At 36.6% G+C, this 22,781-nt stretch overlaps 1 protein-coding gene across 3 annotated transcripts in view; it reads left to right on the plus strand.

The window, feature by feature from the left end:
* Positions 1–22,781, plus strand: part of LOC150084401 (cell adhesion molecule Dscam1-like) — a 305,476-nt gene that overhangs the window by 120,740 nt on the left and 161,955 nt on the right. For all 3 annotated transcript variants that reach the window (XM_090376034.1, XM_090376036.1, XM_090376035.1), the window contains exons 3-5: positions 6,075–6,236; positions 9,036–9,188; positions 14,717–14,834. In XM_090376034.1, coding sequence (XP_090232160.1) covers positions 6,075–6,236; positions 9,036–9,188; positions 14,717–14,834 — 433 coding nt within the window. The remainder of the gene's footprint in view (positions 1–6,074; positions 6,237–9,035; positions 9,189–14,716; positions 14,835–22,781) is intronic.

Raw genomic sequence — 22,781 nt, forward strand, 5'->3', positions numbered from 1 at the left:
ATATTGTCCTATAACGAAAATAATACAGATTGCGGAAGAGTTTCTTATTAGTAGGAAGTCAAATAGTAAGTAAATCTCGTTTCAAGGAAAGAGTTGTAACAAAATAGTCAGTGCAGAGAATTATTTTTCTCAGCCAGCCAATTGACAAGATGTATTGGTTTACAGGAAAAATCGTTGCCTGGAACATACCGGGTTTAAAGGATATGGTAAAAGATTTGTGTCTTCTGTTTATTTCTGAGCAAAAGCAGCTGAGGCCATGAATCGTCTATCTGTGAACTGCGTGCATGCAATGGCTGCTTTTATTTTGCTGGACGTAATACCAGAGTTCCTCGGACCTGGAGAACGTGCTATCATTTCCCGAGACTAACTAACTTAGTGTGAATTTTCCACATTCGTAACTACTGGGGCATTCCCCTGGGGCAATTGAATATAACGCTCTTTTCGTTTTCTGCATTCCTAAATTATCAAATGCTGGCGAAGATTTCAACTGGAGGTGTACACGTTGTTGTAGTAGGATTTTAGGCGCATCAGCGACTAAAGCCATATTGCTCCGTGTATATTGTCTGTAAATTGGGTGTTCTGAGATCGACTAACCATTTGGCGTTGTTGTTTGAAGTGATGCAATACTACAGGAATTCACTGTGAAGTTAAAGTTTGTTTTATTAAAACACATGAAATTGAATAAAGCTCCTGGATTGATTTGGTCACATACACGAAAATCTACAGCGACAGCATTAAAATACTTTTCATTGCGAAATTAGGTACATATTTCCTAAAACCGAAACGATATTAATTACTGGAATAAGATGCCTCCATGGGTGTTTGAGATCAATGGCTTCAGGAATTTAAAAGGTCAGCTGATTAAATAGATACCTACGTGAGGAGGAAATCAAGTACGCAGTTTATCTTAATTTTCTTGGCTGGTGCAGCAAATTCCTAGGGTTTCCTTGTACCACGTGGAAATAAATATCAATAATAAGCATTTTCTTAATTCCAAAAATTTTATTTTTATTCACTTTTCCTTTAAATCCAAATATAAGTTCTTCTTCTATAATCATATATTGCAAACGACGATCATAAGCAGAGAGATTCAGAGGCCTGCCTTACTTGGGTGTGCTGAAATTGCAGTCAAGTCATAAATCGAAATAAATGGGAGTAAAAAGTATTATTCTACCCTGATAACCTCAATAAACGCTTTAAAATTATTTATTTTCCAATACTTGTCCAATATATTAACAGACAATTGTTTTAGTAATCCAAGCGATACAGAAATGTTTCCTATATACTGACTTAGAATTGGGCATCTAATACATCTACAATTTATAGTAGAGTATCAATAAAAAAACAAGCACATCCTCCCTTTTTTTGCATTTACCAACTTCAGTGCAATCCAGCTTTCGCAAGAAGTTAAATTATTCCCTCCCTTCGCACGTCCTACATGATTGCAATACTAAAACCCTAAGCAATAAATTTAAATACCCAACTAAGCAATAAATCTGACCCCAGTTATTTCACTTTTAGAGCATGAATAAATAAAAAGGCCCCAGTTGTTTCTTTCCCCAACGTGAGCGTAATTTTTTATAATAATACACAGTACACGATCATAACAACCTTATAATTCTATATTTAAGTGTGGTGCGTCTGTCTTTATTATATGGATAAAAACGTACGTACACGTGATGTCATCACAAGAGCGATCACACGCATAAATCGCCCAAGACTGTAGATGCCAGGTTTTCGTTGGAATGGAATTTTTTTAAGCATGTGACTATATTTAGGCGGTTTAACATTACATTACAGTCAAAAGAAAGATAAAAATCATTCACCTGTTCGAGGTTGAGCCTGTGTAAGCCAAGCTTAATACACCACTGATCAAGAAGAATTTGATTCACTGAACCTACGGTTTTCCTTGAAGCCATATGGAACACTTAAGACTTATTTAAATAGATAAAGCTGGATTAAATGAAGCTAAAAGAAAGTTGGACCGATGAATATATTGAATAACGTGCGGAAGAAGCCACACCCCTTCTGAGACTGAGTTAAATCTCTTTCAAACTGAGTTAAACAGCATCGCCTGAAAAACTCAGCAACTCGAAACCAAGTCTGACGATTTGTTTAATGGAACTTCTAAAACAAGCATTAATATTTTAAATTTAAAATAAAGTAATTACTATTCTAAAAACCTTTTGGAAATTAGAATTCAATACATTTTTTTGAAGTGTCTACAATCTAGAAATACATCCTATTAGTTAAAAGAATTCCTAAACAACTTGATTTTCCATTAACAAACAATGGTAATTAAGAATAATTGCGAGGCTTTTTAATACATTATTCCTCCGGGGGAGGATGATAAAATCCGTGCTTCCAGCTTTAACCCCCTGGGACTCCTTTTTGTAATCAAGAGGGAAGAGTTTGATGAATGTTTGTAATTAAAAGCGAGTTCATGCTTGTAAATATAATTAACTCAAACGAACGCTATATAATTATTTATTTAATAATAATTATCTTTCTTCGATGCTATTAGAACAATTACTTAACCAACTGCTTATAATTTAATGACATTTAATCTCCAGGAAATAAGAGCTGATAGTTTTCAAAGAAACTTATACAAAACAGAATATAATGAAATATATTGAATGAATCGCATTAAGTCTGTTAAATAAAAAAATTTCCAACAGTACCCAAAAAGAACTTTCCTAAAGAGTTATATCAGATCAGATCAGATGGTTTCCTCATGGGTATTGATGATGTAGGCTTAATCCCTTTGATACGCGATGTAGATGTTCAATATACAGTTTACGGTTTCTACCTTAGTTATTGTTCTGAATAATAGATGCAGAAAAGACATTTTTTATTATTACTATTAACAGTTAACGAATTCATCACGAGGTACTGTATTGTATTTCCTAAACCATATTTTTATAATAAATAATGAGAATGAAAAATGTGTAATGGATCAAGATTTTTCCATTGCTTGCGAACATTCTTTGACATTCTAAAATTCAGAAGAGAGCCTATGGGAGGATTACGGTCACGTCACTAACAATAAACCCAGAAACGATCCTCAGGGATTCTTTGGACATTTTAAAATTAATGCAGCTAATGCTAACAGTCAGCCGAACATTAAAAGCAAATAATTAGCTTCAAAGAAGTCTTTTCTCTCTCTCCTAGATGAAGGCAAGGTAAATGAACGAGAAAAATTGTCAGATGGAAAGAAAATGGTAATCATCCCTAAGGTAAATTCAAACTAAATTAAAGTACGAAGAAAAATTAAAAATTATTCTTGAAGAAACTGTAGAATTCTTCAAGGGCATTTTAAAGAAGGGCACTTCAAATGTATTCTTCGTTTTTGGAGTAATAAACTCTGCCGAATATCCCCGTGGACCCATCAGCCGCGCTGTTTATCAATATCCAAACATTCCCTGGTGTATAAAACTTTTCTGAGTACAAGCAACCTGCGAAATCAACCATTTGAATAAGAATACTCTCATTCACTGCAATTTGTCCGTTTAATGGGAGCAATCCATCTTAAATGTTTAATTTAGACCTCGCACGGAAATGCGCAGCTGTCAAGAATTTTCCGATAGTCTAATTATTGTGGTGCTCTGTTCTAGTTGTCCAATTGTTATCGCTGGAATAAATCTTATGTGTCTGTGCATGCGTATCGATATATGGAGAAGATCCGTGTCTGTATATAATATAATTAAGAGATTATCCTTAATAATATACAATCTTGTCTCTCGTATAGGCCTGCCATAATATTTGGAATCATTAATGAAACCTTGTTCAACTTTGTGCAATACAGTTGCCACTTTGAGTTACATTTTAAAAGTCGATCTTATGTAAAAAGAGGAAGGAAAAAACCCATGCAACTCTCAGGGGAGGGTGCATGCTTTTTCTTCCAGAAAAGAAACATGCAACCCTCCCCTGAGACCGACGATCATAATCACGTGACAAGAGTTGCAGGATTCCTCCGTTGACCAGGAAACTTCGATTGTTTCCTCTTGAAAATAGACCACAGAACAAACACAAATTACAGATAAACAAATTATAGCCACACACACATAAGAATGGCTCGTAGTCTTATCCAACTCGGAACTTATTCCAGATAATCCAAGTCAATTCTCGCTAATTAAAAGAGAAAATTGCTAAGCCTAACGATGCTTTAAAATCTTAAAAGTCATTACGTTTTCATAATAACGTGCGTAGCCTTATTGATGTAATCCATCTTAAAACTATTGATCTTTTCTTTAGTCACCTCCTGGCATGCCCCTGCCCAGCACTACGCCTAATGAAATATGGAATGTTTTTCAATTCAATAGAGAAAACGCGCTTAATACTTTGATCGATACCTGCACATAAAAAATAACTTCTCTAATTAGCTCTCTTCTTAACTTTGTTCCTTAATTTGAAAAATGGGGCCCACTTCTGTCTCGTCCAGTACATTATGCTGTAATCCCCCTTCTGAGCAATGGAACACGAAGTGCCTGTGCGTGTTTCTTGTGTTTGGGTAGCTAATTACTAAAAGAAGTCAAGAAACACGAAATCGTGAGGGATTAACTCAGGGGTGGATACACCCCCTTCCAATTAAATCGCATATATTGTCCTTGTTTTCTAATTAGAATATAGCTTCTTCTTCCTCGCTTGGATTTTCTGCTTGCGAAAAATAGTAGAGAACCCATACAAATTAGCCGCGCACTGTCTGGCGCGGTAGCCATTGTTTTAAATGCCATCTTCCCTTTAATAGCAGGAAAAATATCTTTAGACGCTGTGCAAAAAGGGACAATCTGCCTTTTGCTGATGAAAGGGGATAAAGCGTGGGGAATGAAGGAGTGGTGATGTTAAAGTTCACTGAAATAAAAATGGTGCGTGTTCAGATTCATGGTTCGGCTTCATCATTTGTCCATTTCTTCAAAACTTAAACTTTATATATTTATAAAAAATAATTAACGTTATAATCATTATTATTGCATTTCTCCAAGAAGTTATCGCTCACCATTTTAAAAGTTTTAAATATAAAATTAAGATTTCACCAGTAACAAACTTAGTTAACTCCAACGACCTATAAACGACGACATTAGCAATCATTTAAAATGAATTATTATTTAAGAGAAATTATTACTTATAGAAGAGTGGGAACCATCTGGCTAGTGAACTTCACTTTAATGTGATCCAAGGAATTAAAAAACTGCTTTAAAAGGCGTAAGACTTCCCTTTGTTTCCAGTTGTCCAACCCAAGATTAACTTATGGTTTCCAACACAAAATTAACATCTGCTTTCCTTTTAACTCAAGCATCTGCACATCGCTGTTCGCTACGGTCTATAATCTCTTCCATTCATCACCATCTCTGTTTTCCTGTTGTTAATTTTGAAGTTTCCTCTAAATTGAGTTTCCTCATACTTTCCAAACGCCTTTAAATCTTCACGCGGTTAGCTAACAGCGTTTCTTTTATAAAATTTCTGATTTCGTTATGCGTTATTGATAATAATAAAACGTCACTTTGTAACAAGAGATCAAAAATGGTGAATCCTCTATAATTAAAACAAAATTTGGGTTGACGTTTACAAAGCTAATGCTTCCTAAGTCATTTATATTAACGACATTTTCTAACGAAAACAACAAAAAATAGAAATTTGCGATGCACATCACGATAATCTTTATGTTCACCAAAACTCTGTGCCCAATTTGAATCTGGACTTCCTTTTAATCGGTACTTAGCAATTCATTTCCGAATATATCAAGCACTCCACCTTTAACAGCTAATTATTTTGGCTTACTGCGATGTAGTGGTTAAGTCCTAGTCGACTACTGCAGTAAGATAGTTTAAGAGAGTCGCTAACACTTTTATTTATGTGTGTTTGGGGCAAAAGTTTCAGAGATTAATGAAAGTTTGGTCAATATTTCATAATATAAAATATCGATGGACCTGATGACTCCACCAGGTGTCGTTCCTTTTAGCAATCCTTCCCAGTAGCTACTAATTTGTTACGGCCATCAGTCGCACATATTAAACTGACACAGCCATAAGAACAAGCACGGTAAATTAACGATTTTTATCCTTCTCTGCTTTCAGTGGTCCATCAGAAATATATCGCTCAAGTGTACGACGACTACGTCATCCGTAAAAGTACGGGAGTCCTTCGCTGTCACCTCCCATCCTTCGTCCGGGAATACATCACCGTCGACTCGTGGATCCGGAATGATGGGGTGGTAGTGAGAGGTTCTGACGTTAATGGTAAGTGCCTGCGATTATTATTTGTCAGTTACGTCAGGGTATGATGACCTCTAATGGCGACGGGAGCAAAGATAGATGCTCTCTGAGTCCCTTCGTTTAAGGAACTCGGAATAATTAAAAAGTCTGACGAACAACCGTCAGAATATCTCCCGCAATTCTAACTGTTATTGCTTTGCCATTTCAACAGAATGTGGATGTATTAGTTGCAAAATCTGGCAGTAACAAATAACTACTTTTTATTATTGAGCAATAATTTATAGTGGTTATGTTAAGGTATGTGTTATAATGGCCCTTTTCCACTTTGAAAGAGAAATCTTCAAAGAGTGATTGACGTCTCTTCCACTTTTATGGAAATGGTCGAAGTTCCTTGCATATCGTAGAATAGCAGATGACTCTGTGTAAAAGAAGTTAAGAATTCATTTTTATCCTTGGTAATCTTTTAAGGGACAATGTTATTTTCATAGCACAGAATTTAATTGATAAAATGTCCAGATGTGTCTTTATTTTGAAGCTCTTACCTGTTCAAAGGAGACCTGTGTCCACTTCTACATTCTATTCATGTGGTTTTATCAATTACTATATTTACCTCAAGAAGGGGAATTTCGAAGTTCTCTGTATGAATTCATTATGAGGATTATTCATCAATTAAAATACCTTTAAGGATTTTAAAAATTTATATTTTCGGAAAATTTTAAAGCAATCCGTCTTTGCTTCATTAATTACTATATTTCTTCTTCAAATTGTTCTTTAGGCTCTTGACGGAGTCGTTTTTCAGCGTCCGTTTTCACCTAAGCTTCGTATTGAAATGATATCCTGTTAAATCTTTTTTTTAGCAACTTAAAACATTAAAGTTATGACAAATCTGGACTGTAAGAAGGATGTCTGAGCCCCCACAGCTCATCTTTAGAAGCAAGACCCGAATTGGGCAGGCAGTTTGAGGTCACTTATAAAACATGAAGATTCCCTTCTGTCAGTTTTCCTGGTCTCTTGTCTTTGATACTAAAGTTCAGGCGATTCAGCGTATCGTTTTTTTTAAAACAACAAATAAGTGAATTGGCAGTATAACCTTTATGTTACTCCACAAAGGTTCAGAAGGCCATCAGAATTGCTCTTAGAGGTCGTCATACGTATAGCAGGCTAATCATAATGAATAATATGATATATACAGAAATGCTTCAGTGCCAAGTTTTCCTATCTCTACTCTCCTATTTAGCAGATTAATACTATTACTAATAGCATCCCTACATAAATTAACATTTTCATCTCCCTATGAAAATGGAGTCCTTATTCAGTCAGTAATAATTTTCGCTATGTATTCGTTTTAAACGAGAACTCGTTAAAATGCAAATAACTTAGAGTAAACGAGTGCTAGAATATAAGTAGCCTTTTTATTCTTTAACGTTAATTAAAATCGCAATATTTCATAGTGTCTTCCGACATCGAAATTGTCTACAAAAAAATCAAAAGTCACGTTAAGTAGCTTCAAAGGACTATTTTGAAGTATGCTCCACCATGAACACATGCTCGTATGTAATAAATGAGTGTTCGCACTTTTATAGATTTTTGACAGACTTTAAAGAATGTTACTTGTGAATTTAATGTCTCTAGCACTCTTTTGCTTGAAATTATTCGCATTTTACGAGTTCTCATTTAAACGATGGCCATGTAATTCCCTTTAAGCTTCTATAAATTGCAGATGTGACTGCAATTTATAGAAGCTTAATCTGTTTATTGAAGTCGCAGTTGCTTCATGGATGCAGCTTATGTTCTTGTAAATGATTATTTAAAATCTCAACCCCCATTTTCACTCATAATATTATTAATTTTAAGTTATTTCGATTCATTAATCATCTACCACCTAAATGTTGCCAGTATATTGTTGCGATTGTTCGATTTTCATCCGGTCTTAATATAGATAAAGGATATATGTATTAACTTCATTTTTTTTTGAGTAATTACAATGTAAAAATATTGCAGCACTATGAACTGAGTGTCACTTTATTAAGTACGCCTGCTCAATAGCGAGATCTCCTTCAGCCCCCACCTGGATTTGTCCTGACATGGACTCAAATAAGTAATGAAAGCTGACAGTACTACAGTGATACTGGCCGATGTCGACTCAATTACTTCCTATGGGTATTGCAAATAATCTGATGACTGCGGAGGCTACCTCAGTAGGCTGAATTCAATCTCATGTTTCTGGGATAATTTCTATACGAATGTGGCCTTGTGACATTGGAAGAACTCATTCGCATATGGACACATTGTAGCCACAAAAGGATGCACCTAGTCTGAAACAATTCCAGATAACCCTATGTCATCTAAATGTTGCTCTACTAATACGGGGCCCAATCTGCACCACGAAAACATTCCTCATACCATTACACTGCCCCAGCCACCACCAGCCTAAACTGTTGGCACTTGGTAGGATGGGTCTTTGGACTCGTGCGATGCTATTTCGCTATATTCTGTTCCGTCTATCAGTGAAAAACATCAGAAACCAGGATTTGTCAGACCAGGCAAGATACTCCAATCCTCCACTGCTCAGTTTGGTATTTCTGAACCGACTGTAACCATAAAGTAGAAGATTCTCTTTTATCCTTTGAATCTCCTTTTACGGAAGGAGATTTAAATTTCTTGAAAAGGATAGATGTACTTAATAAAGTAACCACTCAGTGTAAATCCCAACCCTTAATGGCTATACAGCTTAGGAATAACTTTTACTGGCAAATAAGAAAAGTTTACAGAACATTTTGTAATGACAACTTTTTGTGTGTGTCTATGTATCTATAATTGTAGGTCACGGAGTTTACACAATGCTACGTTCAGGGGAACTCCTAGTTCACGAGGCAAACGACAAGCTGAGTAAAAACACTTTTCGATGCCAAACGCGCCACCGCCTGACAGGAGAAACTGTCCTTAGTTCCACATCAGGAAGAATTGTGGTTAACGGTGAGTAGAAGGATTTCCCTATATGTAGGGCTATTTGTTATTTCAATTCGTTAGATTGTTTTTAAACGCTTTTGGACAATACTGAAGAACTAGTTTTGTGTTCAGATGCGAGCCACGGTACATCAGGCTACGAGGAATCATTATATTATATCTGTTACATTGTGTAATGGAAATACTAGTGGGAAAATCTCGTGAATCGAATCTGCTCTTTTACAAACGGGTGTAAGTGGCAAATCCATTTAGACCAAAGCATACCCTGGAAGCGGACCATTAGCTTCCTTTTGATTTTATTCAAATATTCGATAAATTAAGGCATTTAAAAGTTAATGGGCGAAGTCACCACCAGTAATTACATCTTATTTAAGAAGTACTTGGACCGAGAAGTAAACAGTTGATGATAAGTTACCATGTGTTAAAACAACTGCAGGAATGGCCAAGAGGAAACTAAAACAGATAAGAGAAATATGGGTCAGGTCTTATCTTAATGTCGTTTAGAAAGAGAACTTACTTCTCGTCCTGAAACTTAGTGGTTTCAGGACAAAACAGGAAACACGTACGTCATCTTCGAAGTTTCTGACAAGAGAACTGTGCGAGTGGAATATCAATTGCAGTATTAGTCTTTACCAGAACGGAGAAACTTGCTTAAAGAAAGCGAATCGTGAACTTTCCCATAACTAAACGACTTTACCATAATTAGGAATCTTAAATATTTAAAGAAGAACGTATAATGCTTTATAAATGATGTTCTTCTCCAATAAGTATATTTCTAAGGAGAAAACTTTCTTCTGGTGGAAAAGATTAATTTTCTTTCAGGATAATGCATTACGATAATTTATCCCACAAGAATTGGCAAACAGTCGATAATAGCAAATAAATGATGGAAGTCTAAATGCTGCGCACCTGTTTCGTTTGAACTTTGAATGAGTATGATAATAAGAGACGCAAACAGAGAGAGACCGCAAGCAATCAGCAGTGGTACTGAAATAGTGATTCTGGGAGACAGGCCAGTTGTGTCATATCACAAATAGCGTGCACGATTTTATAATGCTCTCTGCGCGCATCGAATTATTTTTTCAACGTTAAACAACGAACTATGTGAATGGTACAGATTTTTGAAAACAGTTTTTTTTATCTCCATTGTTTGTTTGAGAAAAAAGGAAGTACAAAATATTAATAAGAGATTTCGTATTTTGAAAAGAGTAATGGTTCAAATCCAAATTATAGTGCACAGCCTTAAAGTTACATTAACAGAGAAAGTTCTCTTAACTTGTTCTAACCATTTAGTGTCTTCAATGTGATTAAGAGTGTTTCAATAATAAAATTCAAAAGATAGTTGCTGGACGATGTAATTATTTCACAGAATGATATTAAAGTTCGATTAATGTTTGCAAATCACTGCATACTTTAAGCGCATAAATACAATGAGTTTTGTAATTTATTTCTTTTGATTTGGCTTCGTCCAGGTGCCTTTTTATATTCTAACCACTCCATTTAGGTTTATCCTTCAGTGACGAATTTCTAATCATTACTGAGAGCGCTTTGATGATCAGAAGTTTGGTTATAACATTCTGAAAGTCACTTGAAATACAAAAGGCAAAGTCAACTTACCTACTTTTCTTCGGAAGCAAAGATCCGTACTTCCTGTTGCTCAGGAACGAAGGATGAGCCTCCAGCGTAGTTTTCCTAATAAACGAAAAATGTTAACAAAACAACAACCATCTTCTTCTTTCTTAATTTTTAATAATTAATGATTTACTACAACCAACTGTCTGTTTACTATTTCTGTTGTCATCCCATGTCTTATTTTTTTATTACGGTTTAAGTTAAACAATGTTTTATCATCGCAAACTTCAGACTTTTCTCATTTCCCTCTTGAATCAATAGTGATGCGTAACTGAAAAATTTCGGTTCGTGTGCTGTCTTATTTCTTGAATTACTAAGTAGAACCTCAATGTTAATTAATATAGTCTACGTGTTTATTTCTGAGATAATTTACATTCGGAATTTTGAAATACCGCTATAAATTTCTTAATAAATTCTTATTTTACTTTCTTAAAGAAATTGAAATAAGAATTATCCCAGAGTATGTACAGTTCCTAATATACATATTTATTACATCATAAACCGATTTAGGGAAACGCTTTTATAAATGTCATACGTTTTTTAATGTAGTTATTAATTGTAGACAAATTCCTTTTAGGTGTGTCCTCGTTATTGTAAGCGTACGTAACTAGATGATGGTAAAAACTGCTCAGATAAGTATCACTAAAGATATTTGACCTATATCTTCCTTGAGTTAAATTAAAAACTCGGAATTCAACTTTATAACAAGATTTTTCACCTTCAGCCAGTCGGTTCCCCAAAGGATCCCTAAAAACTATGCAATTCAATTCACGAATGCAAAAGAAGTATTTGAACATTCCATCGATGATAATTGTTAACTTTAAACAGAATAAGTCACTCCACTTAAAACTGTTTACCAGCGCAGGAAAAGGTGAGCGTTCTTTCTTCGAAACTCTGGAGTTTCTAGGGTGTCCAAGAACGCTGAAAATTCTATTACGCGCGCACACAACCATCAAGAAAGAAGTTAATTAAGGAAAAGTAATGAAGGAGGTAGCAGACAGTACCGTTACCCTTAACAATACTAACAGATGGAATGCACACTTGGAGCTGAAGTTCGTCTATTTGAGTAAAGGTGAATTGTGTGTGTGTGCTTCGTGGAATGTAATTTGGCAGTAGCGGAGCATATGACGGTGTTCTCATAACGTGGCGTGTGCATCATGCCCATTCGCGTGATTAGTGTAAGTTCTGGTAAAATGCAAACTTCGTCTCTCTCTCTCTCTCTTGAATTGCGTCCAAGTGTTTCTGTTGACAATGAAATGATGTTAAAAAGTTTACTTTTCCACAATGCTTGGAACGACAGATCAAATACCCCATTAAATTTTAAGTTGGTTAGATAGCTGAGAATTACTTATGGACGATTTCCTCGGGAGATTTCTTGTTAGAATTATAAATAGGCGTGCCCATAATGAATGAAAATTCATTGACACGCGCATCAAAATGAAATCACTATTTTAACGTTAAATACAAAACACCTTAAGTATACCAAAGAGAAAGGAAACGTGTCGCCACAGAGTCTACTGAGAATAAATTCTGGAAATAAGGATTTCTGAAAGGGTCAAAGAAGACAACTGATGGAAGCGAGGGAAATTTCTCGCGTATAATTTAATGTTAAATGTTCCGCATGCGAAAAATCACTATATCTGCAGTTATTGTCTAGGAACCTCGTTAAGCACGCAATTTCCTCAATTAAGATTACACTCTTCCGATACATGCAGCCAGGAATAATTTTACGTTTTCAGTGCCTTAGAAATCACATCTGAAAAAAGCTCAAAATTGGATTATTTGAATACGCAATTTGTGTAGGTTAAAACCATTATTTAATTGAATGGAGGTAAAGTATTATTGAGTAATTCGTGACGATCTTAAGAGAATTGTCTGTGGATAAAATGTGCAACTGTTTTTCCTCACTGACTGTATACAGATGTCTGAAAATCAGTAACAACGGACACCAATGAAAAATTTGGGGCTTTCTGTTCAGACGCAACTCAAATTTAAAGACGAGACAGACGTGTCCAGTCACTTTCAGAAACAGTAAAATAAAAAAGGTTTCATAACATTACTTTCTCAAATAAAAAAAATTATCTTCAACGTTTTCAAGTTGAGTTTCTCCAAATGGCTTCATTTAAGAATATAATAAGGCAGCCCGAAAACAACCAGGGAACAACGAAAACAGTAATTCATTGATGCGTTTCTGAATACTAATTATCCTGTACAAAAAAAAAAGTCCATCGTACCCTAATACACCAGCTGAAGTCGTACCTACGAGCAGTTGGAAACGATAGTATCCCTTGTGAGAATGGATCCTATCCATTTTCACAAAGGAAAACTGGTTGTTTTCTTGAGTTTTACTGATGGCAGTGCTTTTTGACAAAACCTGATCTTCCCAAACAACGATAGTGTCCAGGTTATCCTCCATTCTCGAATTAAACATACGTAAAACTTAAGTTTGTGCAATATGGTCCCTAAGATGCAGATTAGCTGTAAAACCAACTACAAGACCATCACTCTAGCATTGATAATTCAACAGAATGGTTGAATTAATCAATGATAACCTTGAGTACGGCACTAATACAGATTCCAAAAGCGGAACAGCGAACTGTGTATACCGCCCTTCCACGTGCAAAGGAAATCATACCACTGCTTGGTGGTTGTCCGACTACACACCTGAAGGAATAGGCCGATTGACATTGGCATTAAGCCAACAACTGGCAGTGTGCCATATTTGACCTGGCGTTCAGCTTCCCGGATATGCATAATTCTTATATTATATCGCATTAATAGGCGGTATCTTTTGTTGGAGCTCAAATGCCGAATTTTCCCTCAGCATCAAATAGTGTTTTAATTCCCTTTTTTTTATCTCTTAATATGCGCAGTCTATTTCTTAGTATTTTGAGGACATCCAAAACAGATTTTAATGACTTCTTGGTAGAAACGTATCCAAAATACTTCTTTACCTGTAACCAAAAAAGAAATTGGGTTTTCTATTTCGCAGCTGACATTATTTTAATTCTGAACAGCAATTAACTAAATAAAAAAAATATAAGATCTACTGTATGAAGAAATACTCTTTCCCCCATCTTGAGAGATGTCTCTCTCATAAACACACTCGTCCCCAAATCACTGACGTTCAGCTTCTTTTGCATGACATTTTCAATTAGCATTTTCAATTCCATCTCTTCCTTCTAAACCAGTTAGCACATATGTATTAACAAGACACCATTCTCAGTTCATTCAAAATACAATGGACTAAGTTTCTATTCAATCATTCATTCACTCGCCTTCTGTTCTTTAGAAGACCTTCCTCCGGTTATAACTCTTAAAAATCACACCGTTCACGAATTCAACTCCAATATCGCAAAATTCGAATTTCTCAACCTTATCCACAGAATTAAAGATTTAAAAAGTTCTTTGTGTTTAGGATTTCTATCATAAAATATACTTAAGTTCCTCAATACCATATTTGCAGAAATTTCCCACAACTAACAAAATATGGGTTGTTATTCCGACTTGGATGTTCTGTGAATTACGTCAGAGATCACAATGATTCATGGAGGAGTGTTCATTCCCTAATAAGATTGCTAGCTATTTTAGTCAAAGCCATGTCCAAAGCTGTATCCAGTTCAAGCAGATGTTGTCTAATGCTCCTGACTAGACAAATAATCACGATTTATGTCAACTTAAACTATTGGAGTCCTGGATAAAGAAGATCAATAATATAACCTTTGAATCTAAGCATAATTGCATATATTTTGTTTAGTCAATCTCCTCCAGCAACAAAATTCTTCACAGTGCAATAAGAAATGAAGTCCATTAAATTATCCATCGACTTTTGTGAGATAATATATATTGTAGTAAAATAAACATCATCCGTTATAATTACACCGGGATTTTTCTATTTTCTTTAGAACCTCATACATCGACTCTGCCGAGGATAACTTTCAGTCAGTCCGTTGTTCGAGTAGCAGAAGGAGACAATGTGAGTCTACCGTGCGTCGCTCAAGGCCACCCATCTCCAACGTACAGGTAATTACGATAGAATAATTGAGTTTCACAAACAGGAAGGCAGAGAACGAAAAGAAAACAGAGTTCGTTTTATTACAGCCTTTCCCGTCTTGGTACCCGCGACCTTAAAAGGTCGATATGTCCAACATCTCACTGACACGCCCGCTCCTGACTAGGTAACATTATTTAGAAAGTAACTCCGTTCTTCGGAGTTTCATGTTTGTTTCCATAACAACAGATTCCCGCATTTGCATGATAATGGAACAGGAAAACGCGTCATGCAAATGCCTGTGAACTGAGTAACAAAGATGTTCCAAAGGGCAATGTTCGGTCCTGTTTTTATCTCTATTTCATAATTGTTGAAAGATGGCCTTCAACGCGAACAGGGCTTCGCATAAGTCAGCGTTGGTGAGGGCTGAAATAAAAAAATTTAAATGAATTTTTCGTTTTATTCCCGATTTTTAAACATCTTTACAATAGCCATATTTTTTTTTATTATTCTTTCTAGAATATTTTGGCTTAGACTTAAAACCTTTAAGACTTTTGTTATTCAGATTAAAATGCAAATTTTCGAATAATATAAATACTAAAGTGGAATAAGTTTTCTTTCGCTATGTTTATTTTTTTTTTATTTTTGTATTTGATTTAGAGCGGCTTTTAACCTTTCTAAAATGAAGTAATTAATGCTCAGTTAATTATATATAATTAACAGAGAAATCCTTTTATTATTATTTGTTTTTTTTAATGCATTCTGTTCAAATGATTCCTTTCATGCATGCGTAATAGCCTCGTTTTCCAAGGAAAGAAAATATAAAATTCCACTGGGAAAGAAAGGGTGTGGATTATTATTTAAATTACAACGTTCATCTTTCTTTTATATAAAAAAAGAATTTCGATGTAAGAAATTCCACTGAATTCTTCGAAAGGAAAGTTTCATTTTTAAATTTATCTTCTACAAGTGATTGAAAAAAAAAAAAAAAAGGCTCAAGTGTTAAATTATTTATTTAATTATATAAATAAAGTTACACTCGATATATAAAGAGGGGTGATCGTTTAATTCGCGGACTGGGGCAAGATTTTGTTTACTGTGCAAAATTTCCACACCTGCCGCTAGAGGCGCTCTCCCTGGTTGCTACTGAGCAGACTGTGTGCGCATGCCAATACTTGTCGAGCTAGCGTTGCGTGAAGAGGTTTTTTTTTTTTTTTTTTTTTTTTATCCGCGTGTCACTGGCGATCGTTTTGAAGCAAATATCATGTCGGACATACAGATTGAACAGCGATATGTGATTAGTTATTGTATTAGACGGGGCTTATGAAGCGTATGGTAATGAGTGTCTTGGCAGGATGGTAATATTCTGGTGTGACCGAACTTTCTGGTCTGAAGAAAATGTCAGGCCCCATATGGTTAATAATTGTGCAGCCGGTGATTACTGCCATGGGTGCCGAGGTTTACCACATCCCACTTATTCATCGGGACTTAGCTCTGTGATTACCTCCTGTTTCACGTCTGAAGAAAGCTCTGAAAGGCAAGCGTTTCGCGATCGAAACAACGATTCTCGCAGAGCCACAGCAGAAACACTTCGCAGTCTTTCGAAAAATGGCTTTTGCAAGAAGCATTTAATGCGTGGGTACGACAGTGGAGAAATTGCGTAAAGTTCAAGGGAGAGTATTTCGAGAAGGAAATCTCCGCAGAAGGTTCAAATGATGACAATAAAGATAAGATCTTGCACCAATCCGCGGTTTAAATGATCATTCCTCGTACATATATATAAAGTAGATATACACCGCCCTACCATTAATATCTGGACACCCCTCCATGGATGGGGAAACAGGTCTATGCATGCAACATGTCACAGAATCTGCCATAAATATGCAAACTGAGCTTCGAACAGAATTGCAAAAATGGGCATGCAAGACGACACGTTCACAGAATTACATCAACAGAATTGGTCACCTCAAGAAATGCTAGACGCCGATTAACATGGTGTAAGGAGCGCGAATCATGGACCGTAGTGGAAAACAGTCCTATGGACAGACGAGTCGAGGTTCGCACTCTACCAGTCTGATGGCCGTTCCTGGATGTGGCGAAAGCCAGGGGAATAGTTCCTTCCTGATTGTATCCTCTCAACAATGATGTTTGGTAGAGGAAATGTCATGGTACGGGGCTGCCTTCATGGTTTGGCCTGGGTCCATTAGTCATTATCGACAAAACCATGAATGCTGCGCAATACCAGGACAGCCTGAACAATTATGCACTTCCAACATTATGGCAATAATTCGCAGAAGGCCCATACCTGTACCAGCAAGACAACGCGCCATGCCATACTGCTCGGATCATAACAGAGTATTTAGGACATGAGTGTAGAAAAGTTGGATTAGCCAGCCCGGAGTCCTGATCTGAATCCTATCTCCACTGTCTCGTAGGCGTTCCGTTTCTGCCGCATGCCTTTTCTATAAATACTTCCATGCACACTGTTCTTTTAAATTGGCTTCTATAATTCAGTTCCAAACCAGTCCGAGGACGTGCCACAACCAGTCAGTATCCATTTACTGTCCAACTTCAAACTCACAGAACCAACTTTTCATCTTCCTCGTTTATTCATTCAACTTGCATTTCTGGAACAACCTTTTTCCTGAAAATTACAGTCTACAGAAGTTAAAGTCTAATGTCAATGAGCATCTTCTCAACCAATCCACGCACAGTACTACCGGTTCTAATACCTCTCATGCTTTGGGTTTTCATATAAAAAAAAAACAAAGAGAACTCTATTGTAATACCAGTACAATATATTATACAATGCCTATTACGGCCCCTGGATTAACAACAAAAATGACCGGCAGAGGTTGTGATGTCTTCTCTATTTGAAATGAATGTATTAAATGCGCATGCTCTGGCTAAATAGAAAAATGCAAACTTTTATAGTGTTTTACTACGTAAAACATTTTCAGTGAAGCATTGTTTTGTAAATACTCTAAAAGGCAAACCCAGATTTCACCTTTAAATCTTTACAAACATCCCCCACCCCATCTACAAGCATCTTCAGCATTTCTTGAGGGAAGGGAGAAAATATCCACGTTTTCCTTCTTAATGAACGCTTCTCTTGAGAATTGACATTATTAAGTCTGTATTTTGACCTTTTTTTTCTCCTTACACTTAATAAAAAATGGGCCGGCTTAAATATTTCATCTTTAGCATTTTTAAACAAGGGACTGCAGCGTCGCACTAGAGAGGAGACTTTACGTTACATCTAAATTTATTTTCAATTTTTTTGTTGGTGCCACCTCAAAATAGCAACAAGCGAAGCAAGTTTAAAATAAGATAGAGTTAAGCATTTCCTTTCTTTCTGCATAATTCAGGACATAAAGAACGTTACCAGTAGGCACGTGCCCATGAAGTGCACCCCATTCGACTATAAAGAACGGCAGATCACAAATTGAAGAGAAACCGTAACCGTCCGGTTAAATCGACTTCGAAAAATGCTCCACGGCTTTTACGGCTCAGCGAACGAAGAGCTTAAAATGGAAAAACTCGGTTCCGTCGTTGCTTGTGCTCCTGTCGACCGCAGGTGATGTTCGCCAGTGTTCTCTACACCTGGTTATGTCAACAACGATTACTTGAGCAACCCCTGTCAAGGGTAATCACCCGAGCGGATGCTTTTTACTAAGTGCCCAAGAGGTACTTAGTGGTCGGGCCTTGTTCGGAACAAAGAAGTTCCATCGATCCTGTAATTTCGATCGTTCATTTGCTCGTAAGTGTAAAGAAGTCTCATTGCTTCCAGTTTGTGTCTATCTGCAGTTTCGGCGACTGAACCATTTGTTTACCATCTGGTTCCAGCTGAAATGGCTTTTCAAATTACTCTGTTTCCGTAATTATTCTCCATCTATTCGTTGCTGTTTTCTTGTGGTTAACCGAATTTAATGAGGGCGTCTGCGCAACTGTCTTAAAAGCTTTGTCTTCTCGGCTAAGTTGTTAACAACACCGAACTACTTATACTACTCTTCTTTTAACAATTAGCAGAAATATCGAGATACCAGCAGCAAATAAATATACGGAATATCTACTTTAAAAACATACAGATGAACTCTGCAGCTACGAATGTTGGAGATAAAACACGCCATGCTCCTATTCTTCTGGATCAAATAGAAAATGTGAGTTCGTAAAGTTTGTTGAACATCCTGACGAACTCAACGGTATTCATCTGAACTTAGAAACCTCGTGGATAGGAGGCTGATTAAGCCTAGTAAGGATGTGACAATTTCGTGAAATTGTCCTAATTTTATCAATAGACGCTGGAGTCCATTCCAAGAGACAGGTATAGTACACAGACGACGATATGAAGGCCACGGCGATCACCACCTCAATAATGAACGCTAATTGGCTTTAGGTCTTCTCCAAAACCTGATGGCCTTGATATGAATTACCATTGCCTATAGGAAATGAATATAAACTCAAAATATACAAAATCATCTTAAACATGGAAGACTTTCTAACCTCTATCAAAGACTTGGGTTCCATTAGTTAAACATCGTAGAAAACAAGCAGGAACCGGGACTCGAGAACATCGTGGCTGGGCTAGTGATCACTAAAATCCAGAACTCATCATAGAACAGTCCAATTTCGGCTTGAAACTTGATATTCAATGAGCACTTATCTGTCTAGAAAGTAGAAATCACATAACGTTCCCTAAACAAAGAACTTCATGTAATCTGAGTACGGGAGGGACGATATGGTATGTCATTAGTGTAGTGACATTACAGACCCTTACGTCATCAGGAATGGACTACTCACAGGTCAACAATTATGAATGAATTCTTCCATAGACTATGGAAGTAGCAGAAAGATCTTTTTTTCATTGATGGCAATGCCTTACCAAATAATGAGACATGGCTGCAAGTTCGACAGGAGGGATATTGAGCCCATGACCTGAAAGCAATGCTTTCAGGTCATGGACAATCTACATCTCCTGCGACGCTCCAAACGCGTTCAGAGAGAAAATGGTCAAGAATCTGAGTATCTCCCGAACAGACCAGTCGATTCGGTGTCACAGAGGTCTATCGGTGGCCAGAGACTACCATCATACCAGGGATCCACTATAATGACGTCCTTGAGGATTACTGAATCATCACAATATGGCCTCACATGCTAATGCGCTACATAAACCACAACAATAACAAAAAATAATCACAGAAGAAACAGTGAGTGTTTTTATTCACTTTCATTTATTCTTCATAGCATGCCTTTTGTTTTATCACCTCGCTTTTCGCTACCTCTTTTGTCCTTGATCAACTGGAAATTGACTTGATGTCATTCGATTAGCAATATCGATTTTAATGTAAAATAGAACACTCTCCAGAAATTTCCCAAATTGTGGCGAGCAGAGTATAATATCCTAAACGTACGTTAGCAGCTTCTATTGGGCGAGGTGACCCTCGAACTGCCATAGCTTTTACCAGCAGCTTCGCATTTATCTTATACAAAACTGAGCAAGTTCACCCAGAAGTCTACGGAAAGATTCAATAGGGATGAAATCGATAACTCCCTTAACTGATGTTACCTAGGAATTATAAATTCATGCTGTCACCGATACATAGTGAAGAGTAAAATTCTATCGATCCCTCTGCTGAAAACCAATAGGTGACAATTTCCTACTCTTTTCAGACATGCAAATTTCTACTCCCAATTACCGTTTAATCTCATCAAACCGCAAAGAAGAAATTCCCTGAAAAAGAAGACAGATGCTTGGTCTGTCTATTCACCATATTCCATCTATCTCGGTCAGCTAATGTCGCAGGTGGTTCTTTCAGACGATATATTATATTCTACCGCTTTTAACTACCAACAAAAGTCATCTTTTGTTACATTAAAGTGTATTACTTTATTCATCTTTCATTGATGGCGCTAATCGATTATCTGTATAGTCGCGAGGTGATTTACAAGAGTACAAAGCTATTATAATCGACATATAATAAGTAAAGATACATCCGTTGCCACAGAAATATTACTGTACTTAATAATACACAAAAATAAAATGAAATGTAAGAAATGAATCCGAGCAAGCAGTGAATGTATTATAGCCAGCTGTCAGTTACTAATTAAAGTATTCTAGGAAAGAGACAGAAAAACTTAGAAACCGTAAGGAAACTGGTATTTACTACCGAAAAAAATGGGAGGTTACAAATTGTTACTACCTGCAAGGTTGTAAAAACCAACAGGTGATATCTGCAATTACCATCTCGTCAAACCTCAAGGACGAAACTCCCTGGAAAAAGACATTCTGAAGTGTTTCAAGGAGTCATCTTCCAACCTCTAGTCGTCCAAGAAAAGTCATCTTCATCTAAATTGTGCTGTTATTTTCTTTGGAGTCCATGATCCTTCATTCTTGTCCCCTCCGCTGAATCCTTTATTTGAGAATATTTAAAAGAATACTCTGCTTTCTATCGTTATTAGTAACAACAGATCATCTCAAACAAAGGCTCGTCTATTCTTCCTCATTGGGATTTTGAGATTCCAGTGAATGAAACCTTCCATATATCAAACAGGTTTTTCTTTAATTTTGTTTCACACGATGCAGCCTTTAACTCGGAACAACAGCAGATAACTGCCCTCAATAGTTGTAGAAATTGATGAAATGTGAAACCAGAGCGGCAACGGAAATATTAAACCTAGCTCTAGCAATGAAATGGAATGATAAGACGGAGTAAAATTACTTCGAGCCGAAAAAAACTTATGTTGAGAGTTAGTCAGCAATAACCAGCTCACGTAATCAAATAACACTTCCACAATACAAAAGTTTGTTACTTGCTCTCAGTTTAGTGCCTCCCACCAAGAGGCACTGTATCAGGAATGGTTGGCTTCTCATCGGCGTCCAACGTACAAAAGTTAGGGTTGTTCAACCGAGTTAAGAGTAGAAATAGAGTATTTCTATTATTACTCTTATTACTCGATTCAATTTAATTTATCTACAACTCGTGTTACTGGTGGTGATTCAGAAAAGGAATTTCTATATTATTCCTATCCATTCATTCGGGTATTTTAATTATCAAAGCTGATGATTATCGGATTCCCAAGATTTTCCAAACCACGCTTCTATTTAGCTCTCAAAATATCATTATTCACTATACGGTTAACTTAACTTTGATCTCCTATTCACTCGACTTTTACATGCTCAGTTTATCCAAAGCAAAATCCCTTTCTCACGCGCTCAATATTCATGAAGTTGTCACGATACTGTTTGTAATCTGCTCTATTCGAAATCACACCTTTCATTTCATTCAGATGGTTATTCAGAATGGAAGAAGGGATTAAGAGGAAACAATGAATGATATTGTTTATCCCAAAGGACAGAATTAACTAGAAACTGATTGGAAACAGTGAGAAGTTGATTCAATTTGGAGAACTGCTTAACGCAAATAGCAATTTAAGGAGATTCTACTGCGTGTCGGAACAAATGATATTCATACCCACCAATCTGCTTCAACTTGTCGAACTATTCGTGTATTTTGGTACGTTTCACCAAGAATTGGATCTTCGGCACACAACTGAAACGCTCGTACCATTCTTTGAAACAAGACCTGGAAATCTGTTGGGAACATCGAGATATACGAGAAACCAGGCCATTGTAATGTGAGAAAGACTCGTTCCCATTAAACTTCAAGTGATAATAAAAGCTTTAATTTTCACTGTACACGCATGCGCCCCCCCCCCGACACAGTGGAGAAAACTAAAATTAGAACTGCTAATGCATCGTAACTTTATGGCTCTAAAAGGATTCTTTACCCCACTAGTATAAAAGGGGTTATTTTCATCCATTAAGGGGCGGAATCTTGCTGAACCCTAGACAGCTGGTCGCCTATCCAGAGGCGCCCCGATGGCTGACAGTGGTGCTGTTTACAGAGCCGTAACTACAAAGCACTTAGGTATTATTTTGCTTGGGTGGCTTCTGGTATCTAAGGTAAACATTATCCGTT

The sequence above is a fragment of the Mastigoproctus giganteus genome, chromosome 6, assembly GCF_048544385.1.
Source record: "Mastigoproctus giganteus isolate SK-2022 chromosome 6, ASM4854438v1, whole genome shotgun sequence".
NCBI classification, from domain to species: Eukaryota; Metazoa; Arthropoda; class Arachnida; order Uropygi; family Thelyphonidae; genus Mastigoproctus; species Mastigoproctus giganteus.